The sequence below is a fragment of the Schistocerca nitens genome, chromosome 1 (genome assembly GCF_023898315.1).
Source record: "Schistocerca nitens isolate TAMUIC-IGC-003100 chromosome 1, iqSchNite1.1, whole genome shotgun sequence".
Lineage (NCBI taxonomy): Eukaryota > Metazoa > Arthropoda > Insecta > Orthoptera > Acrididae > Schistocerca > Schistocerca nitens.
The window spans coordinates 1,236,768,872-1,236,788,053 of NC_064614.1; the positions used below are offsets into that span (position 1 = coordinate 1,236,768,872).

The window sequence follows — 19,182 nt, forward strand, 5'->3', positions numbered from 1 at the left end:
GTTGGTTATGAAGCCGTACAAGTTACAGCTGTTACAAACTCTGCATCCTAATGACAAACGCAAATGTGTGGCATTTTGTAACAAGATTCTTGATGCTATTGACAATGATAACACTTTCGAACAATGCATCATGTTCAGTGATGAAGTGACTTTCCATGTTAGTGGTAAGGTAAAAAAATGAAATATTCGAGTTTGGGCCCTAGAGAACCCACATGCAGCCATAGAACATGTACAAGATTCACCCAAAATCAATGTGTTTTGTGCAATATCCCGATCATCTGTTTACAGCCCATTCTTCTTTGATGCAAACACAGTTAACAGTCAACAGTATCTCGCTGTCACAAAACTGGATGTTTTCGAGGCTGCACGAAGACAACTTCATTTTTCAAGACAGGGCACCCCCTCACTGGAGTTGCCAAGTGCATCAATATCTGAATGAAACTCTACCAAACCATTGGATTGGTCGTCAAGGAGCTGGTGACTTCACTTGTCTCGGCTGGGCTCCATGGTCACTGCATTTGACTCCCTCCGACTTCTTCCTGTGGGGTTTTGTTAAAGACAACGTTTATGTACCACCACTCCCACAGAACGTGGATGAGTTGAAGAATCGGATTCATACTGCCATAACATCAGTGATGAAGGACATGCTTGCCTGAGTATGTGATATTGTTTGTGTTGCTGATGGAGGACATATTGAACATCTGTAATCTGAACTTGAGAGGTCCTTAAATGTGTGTGTGTAAAGTTTCATATTCATATGTCTTAAAGTTTAATAAATATACGCATTCGAAATACATATATTCTTTTTGAAACGCCCTGTATTTAGCTATTAGTAATTATGATCTTGCATTTCTGACATTCACACAAATGGGTAGTATTATTCCTTTTATTGAGCCTACTTCCATTCACTAATGAGTTATGGAATCATCTTTTGGGGAATCTCCTCTCACAAAGCGAACCTTATCAAAATTCAGAAACGAGTCATTAGAATTATATCTGGTGTCAGTCCAGATCATCGTGCAGAGATCTCTTTAAGAAACTTGGTATTCTAACTACTACTTCTCAGTACATATACTCATTGATGTCCTTTGTCATTTCCAACATGTCTCTTTTTACACAAAATAGTGCAAAACATGATTATAATACCAGAACCAAAAACAATCTGTATAAGAACTATAAAAGCTTAACGTTAATACAAAAAGGAATCAAATACATGGGTACTCATATCTCCATTAACTTACCAGAGCATGTCAAAGGTCTTGTTCAAATGGCTCTGTGCACTATGGGACTTAACATCTGAGGTCAACAGTCGCCTAGAACTTAGAACTACTTAAACCTAACTAACCTAAGGACATCACACACATCCCTGTGCCTGAGGCAGGATTCGAACCTGCGACTGTAGCGGTCACGCGGTGCCAGACTGAAGTGTCTAGAACCGCTCAGCCACAACGGCCGGCTCAAAGGTCTTGTAAGTGATAAAGTTCGGTTTCCGAGTGAATTAAAGAACTTCCCGTTGGTCAACTCCTTCTACTCCAGAGACTCCTCTCCAAGAGATCCACAAATCCATGGTAAATGATAAATGCAATGTAATATTTCTAATTTTGATAGATTTGAATTCTTGTGACTATGTGCTGTCAGGAGTTCATTATATTGAATTTTGTCCTATAACGAGAAGTAGTAAGCCTATCATTACACTTAGTTTGTTTGTTAGTGTTTATATAAAAAGGTTAATTGTTCTCTAGCCAGACTCTTACTAATGAGGATAATGCAAAGTTTCAGAGACTGCATGATGACTTGAGCTGTGAAGTGCCTAACCAAAGTTGTGAGAAGTGGGACTCAAGGTGGTGAAGCTTCGTGTACTTAAGTTCCCGAGCTGCTTGCAAGCTATGTAAAGAAAGAGGGACATCTGTGAAATATTTGCAGAGATTTCAATAGTAAAACAAGTAACTATAACCAGGCACTAGTTTTTATGACTAATACCAAATTATATTAAATCATGTGGACTAGAACACTTGTACACCAGTTAAGATAGAGTGTACAAATTCATCATTATCGTTTACTAATTAAAAAATTTGTCTGTGATGTAAACACACAATAACTGTATATTACTAAATTTGCTTTGCATTTCATTGAGAGAAACCCCAAGTTGAATTTCCCATTTCTATTCAATGCATGGCCTGGCAGAGTCTTGCCCATAAGTGTTATGTGCAATACTTGGGGGAAGGGGTGTGGGGGATGTTGTAATCTGTTGCAATAAACTAAACTAAACTCTGCTCAAATAGCCCATGAAGGCCCAAACGGTATCGACCACCCACTGTCATCCGCAGTCCACAGGCATCAGTGGATGCGGATATGGAGGGGCATGTGGTCAGCACATCGGTCTGCCGGCCATATGTCAGTTTACGAGATCAGAGCTGCTATTTCTCAATCAAGTAGCTCCTTAGTTTGTATATAAGGCACCCATTTGCCAACAGCAGCTAGCAGACAGAATGGTCGCCCATCCCAACAGGGCTTAACTTCAGTGATCCGATGGGAACTGGTGTTACCAATGTGGCAAGTACACTAACACTACATTACTGTTACCTGGTTTATACATGAATCTTGATGTACAAAACAATAACTTTGGCACATAACTGGTTGTTTTTCATTATAAATTCAATATATATTATTCATTACCCATGTAGCCCAATTCAGAACGTACACAAACACAAGTACAGGGTGGTTATAATTAATCTTTGGCTACTAGAGATAGTGTAGATGCGAAGCTATTTACTATATGGGTACCAAACTTAATAGAAATGACTTGCAAACTGTGCACTGATGGATTTGCATTGTTAGTAGTGTTAGTGCCATGACTTGCTGTTAGGTGCTGGTACCGGTACGGCAATGTAGGCTTGAAACATGTCCATCTATGTACATTACAGTTGCAGACAGTCAACGTGGGTCCGGACAGGGTGAGCAGTGCAACACTTGTAAAGCTGTTTTTATCAAAACAGCAATAGTGCTGTTGCTGTTTGTGAGTATTGACACATCAAATTAAAATTAACCTCCAATTTGGGAATTGCTCCTGGGCGAGGTCAACAACCAACTGTACAACAAACTGTTGCACAAGTTACTGTTACCATGACTGGGAATGCTGGACTCAATGTGTGATCATCAACCAGTGCATGAGCTGTGTCACAGCAGCTGCACATTCCATGGTCCACCATTTGAAAAGTGCTGCGTACAATTGTGAAATCTGTACAAACTTGACATTATTCACCAACTTTTGCCACGTAAGGCAAACGTTTGAGTAGACTTTGCTCTTACATTTCTTGCAAGCATTGACATTGACTACATGCGACCTGGGAACATTTTGTGAAATGCTGAAGCTAACTTTACACACAGTAGGGCAATTAACAACTCACAATTGTCACATTGGGGATTGTCACTGCCAATGAACATTCATGAAGTTCCCCTGAACAGTGAACACATCATTATGTGGTGTGACTTCACAGCCCAGTTCATGATTGGTCCATTCTTCTTGAAGGAACTCTGACACTATGGATGAAGGGTATAGAATATGAATGGCATATGTTATTGTGATCTGATTCACCAACATGTGATTCCAGCTCTATTGGAGGGAGACGCTTTGGACTCAACTGTTTTGATGCAGAACGGAGCTGTACCCCACATTCCTTGTGAGGTTGTTCGATTACTCCGTAACATATTCGGAGAAAACCGAACCACTGGCCAATCATTCCAAACTATGTGGCCACCAAGATCACCAGATTTGAAATCGTGCGATTTCTGGCTGAGGGGTTACCTGAAGGACAGGGTTTATCAATAGGACACTAATAGATGTTGGAGGCTGAAGAAAAGCATAGCGAGGGAGGTGGCCAACATCCCAACTGAGATGTTTCAGGCAGCAGTAAAGCAGTCTGTAGTGTGGTTCCAGGCTGTTATGGATGCAGAAGGTTATCATATTGAGCAACATTTGTAACCTGGAATGTAAATATGGTATGCAATTAACAAATGTTGCCCTCTCATGTGGTAATTACCATGTGTTCCTTTCAGTGGTTTCTTTGTTATTTCTTTCCCGCATGTCCTTACAAAGATTTCCCTAAAGTTTCACTGTCCTATGATCACTTGTTTTTCATGGTGTCCTCTCAAGTAGAGAAAGTTTAATTGTAAACACCCAGAATTATGAAGCACACAACTTCATAATACTGAGAACTTGTTAAGAACATTAGAATCTGCTTCATTCAAAAGTTATTAAATAATTTTTATAATTAACTATTAACCCAACTGAAACCACATACTTAACTAAAGTTACAGGCTCTAAAACACCAATATATTTATTTTCTGTTGAAATATCTGTCAAGACCATGTTTAAACCATGACCGAATAATCCAGATATGTAAAACATTGATTCTAAACTACGAAATGCAGAGAATCAACAATGTACTTTTACAACTTTCATTATTCTGATTTTATATAATGGGCTTGGTTGAAAACATGTGAAGGTCAGTCTTTGTGATGGGAATGCTGGAACAAAATCTGTGCATGTCTTTGTCATAATAAACAGTTACATTTAAGGTGTGGTCTTCATCATTTAGTAGTTAATTACAAAATTGTTCAGAAAGTGCCTAAAATGAATACTAGAGAGATAAAAATATAGGTTATTATTTTACAGAAATGGTACACTCCCTTGACAAACTGAAAGCTTAAATGACAAGTATTGAGTCTGCGATGATAACTGCAATTGGTATATTTCACTCAGATAAGACTGTCTATTCTAATTCATATTGTAAAAACAAAGACGACGTGACTTATCAAACGAAAGCGCTGGCAGGTTGATAGACACACAAACAAACACAAACATACACACAAAATTCAAGCTTTCGCAATGAACGGTTGCTTCATCAGGAAAGATGGAAGGAGAGGGAAAGACGAAAGGATGTGGGTTTTAAGGGAGAGGGTAAGGAGCCATTCCAATCCCGGGAGCAGAAAGACTTACCTTAGGGGGGAAAAAAGGGACAGGTATACACTCGCACACACACACACATATCCATCCGTACATACACAGACACAAGCAGACATTTGTAAAGGCAAAGAGTTTGGGCAGAGATGTCAGTCGAGGTGGAAGTACAGAGGCAAAGATGTTGTTGAAAGACAGATGAGGTATGAGCGGCGGCAACTTGAAATTAGCGGAGGTTGAGGCCTGGCGGATAACGAGAAGAGAGGATATACTGAAGGGCAAGTTCCCATCTCCGGAGTTCTGACAGGTTGGTGTTAGTGGGAAGTATCCAGATAACCCGGGCAGTGTAACACTGTGCCAAGATGTGCTGGCCGTGCATCAAGGCATGTTTAGCCACAGGGTGATCCTCATTACCAACAAACACTGTCTGCCTGTGTCCATTCATGCGAATGGACAGTTTGTTGCTGGTCATTCCCACATAGAAAGCTTCACAGTGTAGGCAGGTCAGTTGGTAAATCACGTGGGAGCGGAAAGACTTACTTTGGGGGAAAAAAGGGACAGGTATACACTCGCGCGCGCACACACACACATATCCATCCGCACATATACAGACACAAGCAGACATGATATGTCTGTATATGTGCGGATGGATATATGTGTGTGTGTGTGTGTGTGTGTGTGTGTGCGCGAGTGTATACCTGTCCCTTTTTCCCCCCAAGGTAAGTAGGTAAGTCTTTCCGCTCCCGGGATTGGAATGACTCCTTACCCTCTCCCTTAAAACCCACATCCTTTTGTCTTTCCCTTTCCTGATGAAGCAACCGTTGGTTGCGAAAGCTTGAATTTTGTGTGTATGTTTGTGTGTCTATCAACCTGCTAGCGTTTTCGTTTGGTAAGTCACATCATCTTTGTTTTTAGATATATTTTTCCCACGTGGAATGTTTCCCTCTATTATATTCATATCACTAATTCATATTGTTATACATATAACTGTCCACCTGCTTAGCTAAGTGGTAATGTGTTTGCCTACAATGCAGCAGTCCCAGGATCAGTTCCCAGCCAGAGTGGAGATTTTCTCTGCTTGTGGACTGGGTGTTGTGTTGTCCTCATCATCATTTCATCATTATCAACATGCAACTCGGCCAATGTGGTGTCACCTGTAGTAAGATTTGCAACCCAGTGGCTGAACTTCCTCGGATTGAACCTCCTGTCCAACAATGCCACACAATCATTTCATTTTTTTAAATGTGTAATTAAAACATTTCAACTCACACTACTGGCATGGTACTGTGTCACAATGTTAAAATCCCATAGAACAGTAAAGCACAGTCACACTGATGGTGCAGGAATTGACTGTTCATATAAACTGCTATTCAGTCGATTGTGATTACGTCTGTACCTCAAGTGTGATTATGTCTTGTACTATTGTATGTGATACCAACTGTGTTAGCTGGAATGTTTTATTTACAAATATGACATCGGCACTGAAGTACTAGCCTAAGTGGCGTGCTTTCTATGCAACACATACAACAGACCAGTGTGGCAACATTTGGCATTGCAGATTTTTGATGACCAAATAGTCAGCAAATGGTACTTGAAAATAGCCTAACATAAGACCGAAATTATGCAGCAGCATACAAGTAAACCAAAAAGTTAACAGTTGCAGGTGGTATGGAGTTACTTAAGACATAAATGAAGTTTCGGATTTTTAGGAACATTCATAATGTTTGCCGAGAACTCAGGATTTTAAGTTAAAGTAAAAAATAGGTGGGGAGGGGGGCGGGGGGTGTTGGTCGAGAGCTTTTATTTTGCATCTTTCACTAAACACAGAGAAAGAGAACTGCATTGAACTTAAAAATGCCACTTGAAAGAAGTGCAATCTTTTGGCTCATATTCCATATTAAACCAAAGATGCAATATATAGAGTATTTAAAACAGAATGTAAAATAGGGTAAACTCTACTGTTTGTTACTAAAATGCATTCGTTGTCAGGAGAAACAGGAAATGAAACCAAAAGACATGTGGATGGATGTAAGGTAAGGAGCTTGGAGTATATTCTACTGAGCGAATTGCTTAATTGTCTGGGAAATTTGTGTGAAGTTCCTATGGGACCAAACTGCTGAGTTCATTGGTCCATAGGCTTACACACTACTTAATCTAACTTAAAGTAACTTATGCTAAGGACAACACACACCCATGCCTGAATGTCTGGGATTTTACTTCTCTTATTTAAGCTTTTTGTTGCAACTGGAAACTGCAGTACAGCAATTCGAGGAACTGTTGGGACCAGGCATGATAATGCACAGATCAGAAGTTGTGTTCAGGCAGAGGATTCTCCCAATTCCAGTCATTTCTGAGTTGCTGAAAGCTGAGTGAGCAATGGCCAATGGTGATCTGTTGCTGAAAGCTGTATGAGAAATGGCCAATTGTGGTTTCCAACTGTCACAAACCAGTCACAGGAAATTTTTCCAACATCAAAATGAGCAAAAGTTGCAAAGTTAAATGTATATAGGCAGGCAATTTTCCCATTTAATGGAAACAAATGAACTTTTTGTAACTGGGAGCTGCCAAGAGAATTTAAATTATTCACACTCTGTTAGTAATTTGTTATGTACCTGTTTTAATTTTCGGATTTGATTTCAACGTTATTAGTGATGCAAGTATTAATTGTCTTGCAGAACATTTAAGTTATTTTTGCTGGTTTGCTAAATAAATTTTGCTTTTCCAAATCTGATTCCTTCCCAAGTTTGGGTTCATTCGTCATATAAATTGGGTTGTTCTTTACACTAATAGGGAATAAAACATTTCATTCACAAGAAATATTTTGACTTCTGTGTGTTAGCTTCTCTAGGTCTCACATTCTTTCACAATTACAACCCTTTATGTCTTAAATTTACAAAATGTCATTCTTTGGTAAATTATAGATTGGCAGCATACAGTGTTTTATCACACTACATTTTTCAAGTGTGAAGTGTGAGTATATTTTAAAAACAGTTTTTTATATAATTATCCACACCACGGATATCTTGTTTTCATTAAAACACACTAAAAAAAGAACAGATAAGTTTAGATCACAAATTGTAAGAGTTATTTTGCTACTGTTCCTCTATAAAACAGACTGGCATCATACACAAATGCTGATTAAGCTCATCTTGAAATTATGGGGAATAACATCCCTAAACTTTTAATATCTAAAAACAATATATGAGAATGATGTGGAAACTGAAACTCCTGATACGTTAGAAATTACATGTTTAGACTTGTGGATCCAGATTAATAAAAAACTACGAACACACATTATTAAATTACAACTTGAACAAAGTATGCTACACTCATCCATAACTTAGCACAAGCTCAGAGACTGTTCACTGTGCTACGTCTGTTTTAATAGAATAGTTCATGTTCTGGTTACTCACTCTCTGTCTAGCTCAGGCTCTGTTCCCATTTATAAAGGAACCATGAAGGCATTGATCAATACAATAGACATATGTGAAAGATCTTCCAATATTCACATCTTGACAGTGCATACATACAGAGAACATCAAAGTCTGTTAGAAATAATAGTAATAAAGTGAATGCTTATAGTAAAGCAAAAAACATAAAAATGAATCTACGAATCTCCATGTATATAGAGCAGAAACCTTTACCTTAAAAAAATAACCCTTTTCAACAAGGTACAACTTGTTAACAAAAATAAATGCATTGTCTTCTTATTGTTTCACAAGAATCTTAATGATTTGCTGCTTGACAACTCTTCTTAAAATGTCATCTTTTTCACATACTGTCTCAAAGAAATGTAACATAACCATATGCAAGAATAAAAGAGGTATGCAATCATGCAGAATCTATTTGAGTGAATGTTTTTTATACATACCTTCTCTAACTATGACAATGTTTTAATCTGGTGTGTGTGTGTGTGTGTGTGTGTGTGTGTGTGTGTGTGTGTGTGTGTACGCGCGCGCGCGCATGTTGCAGGTGTGGGTGGGGGATTTTAATCACGGCAAATCATTGTCAATTATGACATATGTTACCCCATAATGCACCTATTATATACGTCAAGATGTGCACACAGTTTTGGACACTGTTCCGCCCAGTTAAAACTGTACTCTAGTTCTACGTGCTTTCTGTAGCTATTTTATGATCATTATGCAATGGAAACTCCACCCTGCAATGTCAACAATATAAGGAAAAGATGGTTGCTACTCACCATAGAGACGATATGTTGAGCTGGGGATAGGCACAATGAAAAGACACTTACACATTAGCTTTTGACCAAAGCGTGCTTCAGGAAAGGAAACACACACACATTCATTAACACAAGCAAGCACACCTCACACACACACAACTGCCATCTCCAGCAGCTCGGACCAGAATGAGTTTCATTGTGCCTGTCTGCAACTCAAAGGGTCATCTTTACTGTGAGTAGCAATATATCTTATACTGTTTATGAGCATTATACATGTGCGAGCATGGAATTTGTGCCTTAAAACTTTGAAAAGTAGCTTAATTTGGAATTGTTAACATTGATAGTTGGAAGATAACACGATTCTACACTGATGTCGCATTTCCTGATTTGTACTCCACCATGTTGCACCAACAATGACATGATTTTGATGGACCTTTTATGTATCAGAGCATCTAAACATGAGATTTTCTTAGCACACAAATTAAAATATGTTACTTACCAAATACGGCACTTTAGCTCCAGAATAATGGAATCTAATGCAGAGTTAAAGGAAGTTTTGCACAGGATCAAACAACGAAACATACAGAATATGCACACAAGCACTGTAAAAACCAATAGTAGTTGGAAACTCTTCACTACTGCAGATGCACAGTAAAACCAGTTTGCAAACACTGCCGAATGCTTCTGATCATGGGTCAAACAATGATCATGGGTCAAACAAAGCCAATGTCTTACTGTACTGAATTCTTACACACATCATGGTCATAACATTAATATACAGGCTGCTATCTAGTAACTGATTTCAGAAAGTTTTAAATCTGAAAAATGTGCTTTATTTTTCTGTTCTTCTGAACTTTCATACACTTTGAAAAATGTAATGACAAAAGTGAGCAGGAATGGTGTCAAATGAATATATATAAGTCATAAAACATTTTACTATGGTTCATACCTTGCTATTTACAAGAAAACTACAAAATATTACATCATTTCTTTTATAAAGTGTACAATATATACTCTACATAAATTCTTTGGTTTCATAGTATTGTAACAAAGTAAAACTTTCCACATGATTATAAACACCATGATAAACTATATTGAGACATTTTGTAAATGACATCATGGTCCTGTTTTGATTGTAGAATTGTTATCTGTACACCCACTACTGCAATTTTGGCTGTGTGGCAATTACCAAATGGAAATACTTTCAGCTTCTGTATATCCTGAAAAAGATGACAGACTCTATCGAACCGCACGGACAAACGGAGCCCTGGGTATTATGAGTGAAGCTGAGCTCTGCAGGGCCTTTAGCTCTCTACAAGCTTTGTCGCAATGTTTTTTTCGTTCTCTTCCTGGTCATCCCAGGGGTTGATCTTTTTCTACACTGCAGCGAGTGGCTGCTTCTGGAGAACCTTTGTTCAGGTGGTCCTGTTACAGTTTCAGGACAGCTCTGTGACTGGCTATGAGTTACTGGTCCTCTACTACAGCTGGTCTGTGGTGTACTACTACTATTGCCATCACATCTACTTGGCTGATTTTTTTTCTTCTCACCATCTTCGTGGGCTTTCATGCACAAAGCATATCCCTAGCCCACAGTTGGTGCCAAACTATCCATTCAGACGCATCCACAACCAATTGTACATGTTACTAAATGGATAGTAAAAGAATAACAAAATCTGAGAACAAAGCTCTTGAGAGATAATGACCTTACAGAGCTCAACTCAATGCTTAATACCAAGGTCTCCATTTGTGTTTTTCAAAAGACATAGAATTTGGAAACTGTTCAGAATTTGGAAAGTGTTTTCACTTGATAATGGTGGCCCCATGACCTGAATACAATAGTGGATTGTACAAATAAATAATTTTACTGTCAAAAGAAGACTATAATATCATTTAGAAAATTTTACATGACTGAACTCCAACATCATATATTCCCAACTATTTGTGCTAAATAATTACAAATACATAAAAGTTTAGTGAATATGCTGACAGCAAGCACAGTAACTCACACACAGACATGTACATAAAATATTTGAGACTATCACAAAAAAATCATTACAACTCCATTAAACATGTTGTATGTACAGCACCACAAGGCCACAAGGTTCAGGTAATTTCTCCGGAAGATGTTCACATGATAGCAATTCGGAAAATAATTACAACTAATAATCAGGCACTACCCAAATTTATTTTCCGCGCAGAGAGCAGCGTGTTGCTCAATACAATCCTTCGCAATCAGTTCATCACATATTGGACAGATCTAAAAAATAGAAAGAAAGAATAAATATTGCTTGTGAAATTAATAAATCACTTGTATTACAGAAAAAAATAAACAAATTCATATTACCATTGCTTGTGAAATTGATAAATCATTTGTATTACAGAAAAAAATAAAACAAATTCATATTAACATTAAGAGACATACACTTAAAACACTGAGAGGGTCTGCAATACAATATCGTTGTCCTAATTTCTAAATACAAAAACTGAGGACAGTTAGACTTGGTCTCAATTGGTCTCTCTCATTTATTTGGCCTGCTTATAGTGTTTAAGAGGGGACATATGCAGAACTGCAGTACTGTGGGGGGGATAAAAAAATTTAATAGCCCAAAGTTCTCAGGGCAATGTAACTACATTTGGCACAGTTGTTGAGATATGTTATATGCATACACACGTGTTCTGATGCTTACAGGCATTTTACATTTTTAATTATAAACAACTAAATTATTTTAACAAAGTGAGTACGAATGTCCCTTTTTTGAAAAATCTATCAGAAAGAAATTAAAGCATTTTTTGTACAATATTTGATACACCATTGTTACAAATATCTGTGGAACAGAATTTTGATACCTTCTTTTGCTGAATTTTTACAGCTCTCCAAATACGTATGCACATACGCTGTGTGTGTGGGTGTGGGGAGGGGTGTGCATGTGAGAGCGCGGGAGAGTTGCGGAGGGGGCACAAATTTTAAGGATTTTCTCTTACATAAAAACCTCACTATTGTATTAAATATTCCAAAATGTAAGTTAAGGGAAACGTGAATTAAAGGTTGGATAGTGTTTGTAATCAGGACTTACATTAAGTTGGTGAACTAGTGCAAACCATACGCATATTCCTCCTCTTCCTCAAGCATTCTTTTCTTTGCTTGTCTTCTTTGGTTAATCTGATTTTAAAACAGAGTAGCAATAATATCAGCTGCAGCAATTCTCCTTGTATCAATTTCCTTCAATGTCAACAGTATGAAAGCTCCTTGATCAAATCCTAGTCTCTGTAGAATTCACAGTTTGCCAAAATTACTAAAGTGTAGTGATTACACTTTGCTGGAATGAGGCATGTTGCAGATTGTAATAACAGATATATAAACAGTTTTTGTAAACTTTACTCCTTTGCAACCACTTCTAAACAAGCAGGAATAAATAATATGAAGAAATGCAGAACAAGAAAGGGGCATGGCACCGTGTAACCTTCTGCAAATTATTATTTTTATCACACTAAGGAGCGGCGTTGGATCATAATATTCAGGAATTGAAATTTTACTACTACATAGTAAATGAAGAACCAACACAATTTTTTTCACAAGGTTTATTGCTTTCATGTATGTTCCCCCTTAATGAATTTATCTATCTGCAGCATTTTATAACTTGAGGCAATGAGAATGATGAATTACAGACTTGCTGACATTACAATACTGTTAGTTAAAGCTCATTCAACTTGACTGTAATCCTTGGCTGACTATAAAATTTCTCTCATTAGCACACTTTATCAGTATACAAAAAACACAAACGACAGAAAATATGAGCTTCTGGTATTATGTTTGCTAATGTGTGGCCTATTGCAATGACCAAACTGAGAGAAATACAACATATTTTGCAAAATGATGAACTCTAGAGGCAGCTCTGAGTCCAGGCAAGACATGGGTGATGATGGAAGTATGTTGTTGTTGTTGTGGTCTTCAGTCCTGAGACTGGTTTGATGCAGCTCTCCATGCTACTCTATCCTGTGCAAGCTTCATCATCTCCCAGTACTTACTGCAACCTACATCCTTCTGAATCTGCTTAATGTATTCATCCCTTGGTCTCCCTATACGATTTTTATCCTCCACGCTGCCCTCCAATGCTAAATTTGTGATCCCCTGATGCCTCAAAACATGCCCTACCAACCAGTCCCTTCTTCTTGTTAAAAAGTTGTGCCACAAACTCCTCTTTTCCCCTATTCTATTCAATACCTCCTCATTAGTTACGTCATCTACCCATCTAATCTTCAGCATTCTTCTGTAGCACCATATTTTGAAAGCTTCTATTCTCTTCCAGTCCAAACCATTTATCGTCCATGTTTCACTTCCACACATGGCTACACTCCATACAAATACTTTCAGAAACGACTTCCTGACACTTAAATCTATACTCGATGTTAACAAATTCCTCTTCTTCAGAAACGCTTTCCTTGCCATTGCCAGTCTACACTTAATATCCTCTCTACTTCGACCATCATCAGTTATTTTGCTCCCTAAATAGCAAAACTCATTTACTACTTTAAGCGTCTCATTTCCTAATCTAATTCCCTCAGCATCACCCAACTTAATTCAACTACATTCCATAATCCTCGTTTTGCTTTTGTTGGTGTTCATCTTATATCCGCCTTTCAAGACACTGTCCATTCCGTTCAACTACTCTTCCAAGTCCTTTGCTGTCTCTGACAGAATTACAATGTCATCGGCGAACCTCAAAGTTTTTATTTCTTCTCCATGGATTTTAATACCTACTCCGAATTTTTCTTTTGTTTCCTTTACTGCTTGTTCAATATACAGATTGAATAACATCGGGGACAGGCTACAACCCTGTCTCACTCCCTTCCCAACCACTGCTTCTCTCTCATGCCCCTCGACTCTTATAACTGCCATCTGGTTTCTGTACAAATTGTAAATAGCCCTTTGCTCCCTGTATTTTACCTCTGCCACCTTTAGAATTTGAAAGAGAGTATTCCAGTCAACATTGTCAAAAGCCTTCTCTACGTCTACAAATGCTAGAAACATAGGTTTGCCTTTCCTTAATCTTTCTTCTAAGATAAGGCGTACGGTCATTATTGCCTCACGTGTTCCAACATTGCTACGGAATCCAAATTGATCTTCCCCGAGGTCGACTTCTACCATTTTTTCCATTCGTCTATAAAGAATTCGCGTTAGTATTTTGCAGCCGTGACTTATTAAACTGATAGTTCGGTAATTTTCACATCTGTCAACACCTGCTTTCTTTGGGATTGGTATTATTATATTCTTCTTGAAGTCTGAGGGTATTTCGCCTGTCTCATACATCTTGCTCACCAGATGGTAGAGTTTTGTCATGACTGGCTCTCCCAAGGCCATCAGTAGTTCTAATGGAATGTTGTCTACTCCCGGGGCCTTGTTGCGACTCAGGTCTTTCTCAGCACTCTATCAAACTCTTCACACAGTATCGTATCTCCCATTTCATCTTCATCTACATCCTTTTCCATTTCCATAATATTGTCCTCAAGTACATTGCCCTTGTATAGACCCTCTATGTACTCCTTCCACCTTTCTGCTTTCCCTTCTTTGCTTAGAACTGGGTTTCCATCTGAGCTCTTGATATTCATACAAGTGGCTCTCTTTTCTCCAAAGGCCTTTTTAATTTTCCTGTAGGCAGTATCTATCTTACCCCTAGTGAGATAAGCCGCTACATCTCTACATCCTTACATTTGTCCTCTAGCCATCCCTGCTTAGCAGTTTTGCACTTCCTGTCGATCTCATTTTTGAGGCGTTTGTATTCCTTTTTTGCCGGCTTCATTTACTGTATTTTTATATTTTCTTCTTTCATCAATTAAATTCAATGTTTCTTCTGTTACCCAAGGATTTCTACTAGCCCTCGTCTTTTTACCTACTTGATCCTCTGCTGCCTTCACTACTTCATCCCTCAGAGCTACCCATTCTTCTTCTACTGTATTTCTTTCTCCCATTCCTGTCAATTGTTCGCTTATGCTCACCCTGAAACTCTCTACAACCTCTAGTTTAGTCAGTTCATCCAGGTCCCATCTCCTTAAATTCCCACCTTTTTGCAGTTTCTTCAGTTTTAATCTACAGTTCATAACCAATAGATTGTGGTCAGAGTCCACATCTGCCCCTGAAAATGTCTTAAATTTAAAACCTGGTTCCTAAATCTCTGTCTTACCATTATATAATCTATCTGATACCTTTAAGTATCTCCAGGGTTCTTCCATTTCCATGTATACAACCTCCTTTCATGATTCTTGAACCAAGTGTTAGCTATGATTAATTTATGCTCTGTGCAAAATTCTACCAGACGGCTTCCTCTTTCATTTCTTACCCCCAATCCATATTCACCTACTATGTTTCCTTCTCTCCCTTTTCCTACTCTCAAATTCCAGTCACCCATGACTATTAAATTTTCATCTCCCTTCACTACCTGAATAATTTCTTTTATCTCATCAAACATTTCATCAATTTCTTCATCATCTGCAGAGCTAGTTGATATATAAACTTGTACTACTGTAGTAGGCGTGGGCTTCGTGTGTATCTTGGCCACAATAATACGTTCACTATGCTGTTTGTAATAGCTTACCCGCACTCCTACCTTTTTTATTCACTATTAAACCTACTCCTGCATTACCCCTATTTTATTTTGTATTTATAACCCTGTATTCACCTGACCAAATGTCTTGTTCCTCCTGCCACCGAACTTCACTAATTCCCACTATATCTAACTTTAACCTATCCATTTCCCTTTTTAAATGTTCTAACCTACCTGACCGATAGAGGGATCTGACATTCCACACTCCGATCCGTAGAACGGCAGATGGAAGTAATGCAACATGTATTTGAAACCCTCTGATGACAGAATAGCACTGCCTCAGACACCACCAAATTACTTTTGTGTTTATTAATTCAATTCCTCTTCAAATTTTGTCTACTGATAAGAAGAGCAGTAGACATTTCTTTGTGCATATCAATACCTGAGCAAATAACTTACTTGTGTATGATCAGCAATACATAACGTCTCCTGCTGTTTGTCTAAGTTCATTGCTAAATTACTGCTGTCCCTGTCTGTATAACTGTCATGTTATAACGAACTTGCTGTTTACTTTAATCTGGTATGCTAATCTTGATTCATAAAAAAATATTCATGCTCAACATTTCCGAAAGAAAAGAGTTATCAAATGAAATCAAACAACAAGTGCAGAAAAGGCAAAAGTTTCAAGGAAATTGTACTGGGAATTTGATAGAATATACTGCACTAAACAAAACTATCTGTTTAGGAGAACATGTATGATGGTCCAATGAAAATCTGATAAAAGGAATAACTGAAAACAATGAAAATATGAAGAACACACAGAACATTCTGTTGGGTAAATAATAGTTAGTAATTAAGAGTGAGTTTGAAACATGCACATTTCTTTTGACAACATCCTAGATATTCTCAATAGAAAATGAGTTCACAGGACTGGTGATCAGTCCAGCACATTCACGTCCCTAAATAGGCTATCAAAGTGTTGGCACCATAATGGAACAGTGGAGAGGGACAGTGCCTTGCTGAATTTATAGCAGCTATCGCTGACCTCTAGGAATTAATGTCAGACATACCAGGAAGGTGTTTTTTGTCCCATATTAAATCTGAATATGAGGGCACCGACAGTCTGAATTTTGCCCTCCAACTGGCATGTACTTCCTACACCTACACACATACTCTAAAAACCATTGTCAAGTGTATTTCATAGGGTACTTCCCATTGTACCACATGCTAGGGAATGATCACTTACATGCACTTGTGTACACAGTGGTTAGTCTAATTTTATCTTCATGAGCTCTATGGGTGCAATATGTAGCAGGTTTTAGTGTATTAATAGATTAATCATCTACAGTCAATTCTTGAAACTTTGTAAACAGGCTTTTACAAGATAGTTTGTGCCTACCAATGAAGTTTTTACATCTCCATGATGCTCTCCCAAGAGTCAAAACAATCAGTGACTATTCAAGTGCCATTCTTTATCTGCTTTTAGTTTTATTTGGTACAGTCCCCAAACATTTGAGCAATATTCTAGCTTGGGTTGCACAGGTATTCATAAGAAATCTCCTTCGTAGACTTATTGTTTTTTCCAAGTATTCTCCTAATGAACTGAAGTCTGCCACCTGCTTTGTCCATGACAGAGCCTATGTAACTATTCAGTTTCATATCTCTAAACATTTTTACTCCTGGTATACGAATTTTGGACTGTACAACAGGAGGATAGTCCCGTCAAATATTGCAGAACACTGGCAGCATCCTATGTATAAGCTGATCGTTCTAACTGCAACTCACTGATTGGTAGCTGCGCCGTATTAAACTTTTTTCTTTTATACAATGCAAAATTTTACATTTCTGTACATTTGAAGCAAGCTGCCAATCTTTGCACCACTTTCAAAACTTATCGTGATCTGACTGAATACCTGTGCAGTATTTTTCAAACAGTACTTCAAACATTACCTGCAATGCTGTTAATATATAAGGGCCAATCGGAAAGTTTCGGTCTGAGGGCGCTGCTGCAGTATATATGCAACATAGCAAGACCCCAATGAGCTTATATACACACCGACTTGTAGGCAAGGGATTTGAGTGACATTTGTGTCTTTCCGATGTACATGCGGTGAATGAGGAAATGTTAATTATAGCAATATTATCACCAAATGTGTCCAAACAGGACAAATGTGCTGTTATTCTTTTCTTGGCTGCTGAAGACCAAACACCGGTAGTCACCCATCAAAGAATGAAGAATGTGTAGAGGGCAGCATGTCTATTGAAAACCAGTGCTGTAGAATGGTGTGCCAAGCTCCATGTTGGTCATGATTTGACACAAGATGTCAATCAATCTGCCATATGGAAAATGTCAAGTTGGAGATACTGTAGCACCTGCTGTATAGTCCTGACCTTGTGGTTATCAAGCCTTTGGTCCCTTAAAAAAGGCCTTGAAGGGTTGATGATTCCTGTTGGATGAGGATTTTCAGCAGGAAGTTACAGACTTCTTTGCGCAGCTGAACATGATGTTTTGCCAAATGGGTATCTTCAGCTTGTTGAGTTGGTGAGATGATTGCTTCAATAATCACACTGATTTTGCCTGACTGGTATACGAATTTTGGACTGTACAACAGGAGGATAGTCCCGTCAAATATTGCAGAACACTGGCAGCATCCTATGGATAAGGGCTGCGACAGAATTTGAAGACTGTTTTTAACTTTTCTGCACCAAATGGAGAGCAAGCAGCTGCTGTAGCACTGTCGTATCTTCAATTTAAAAATAAATGGTTCATTTGGATTGCCGTCCATGATCCATGGAGAGTAATAATAAACGTCTGATATATAGTAGCCAAAGAAATGGCTACCATCTGGAAGTGTCCACCCAGAACGACTTAAAATGGAACTGACTGAAAATGAAGTTGTGATAGGAAAAGAAAATTCACTTGTTGATTCTGAATCAGATTTGGAAGGTGGAACTGATAAGAAACTGCACTGAACTTACTCACCAAACATTAGAGAAGAATTGAAGATTTCTCAATTTTTTGCTGAAGATCATGATTTGAAGCTAAATAATTTAGCAGTAAATGCAACAACTCACTGAATAGTAGGGGCACTGCGTCATCAACATGTACACAAAAAAGATTGAAAATTCACTCTCAGACAAATCCCCTTTCAAGCTACAGTAAACACACACACACACACACACACACACACACACACACACACACACACACACACACACACACACACACCTATACTGAGCCAAGTGAATACACAATGCTGGGACTGCAGTTCTGAATATAGACTGGGGGTAGAGGGGTTGTGCCAGGTGGACTGGGCGAGGAGAGAAGGGTGGTGGTCAGCAGGAGGGAAGTTTGGGGGAGGGTAATTGGCAGCTCGGAAGGAGCGGAAGCAAGTACATGGGATAATATTAATAAGAGAGGGAGGACAGCAGGTGGACAGGATATGCATGTGGAGCAGCAGCAGGTGCACTATGTAGAAATTCAGGAAGGAGACACAGCA

General features: G+C 38.4%; 1 protein-coding gene across 1 annotated transcript in view; it reads right to left on the reverse strand.

Moving 5' to 3' along the window:
• Window positions 1–10,116: 10,116 nt before the first annotated feature.
• Window positions 10,117–19,182, reverse strand: part of LOC126239761 (uncharacterized) — a 148,374-nt gene continuing 139,308 nt past the window's right edge. Inside the window, exon 11 of the mRNA XM_049947883.1 lies at window positions 10,117–11,400. Within this exon, the coding sequence (XP_049803840.1) occupies window positions 11,317–11,400 (84 nt within the window). The 3' untranslated portion in view covers window positions 10,117–11,316. The remainder of the gene's footprint in view (window positions 11,401–19,182) is intronic.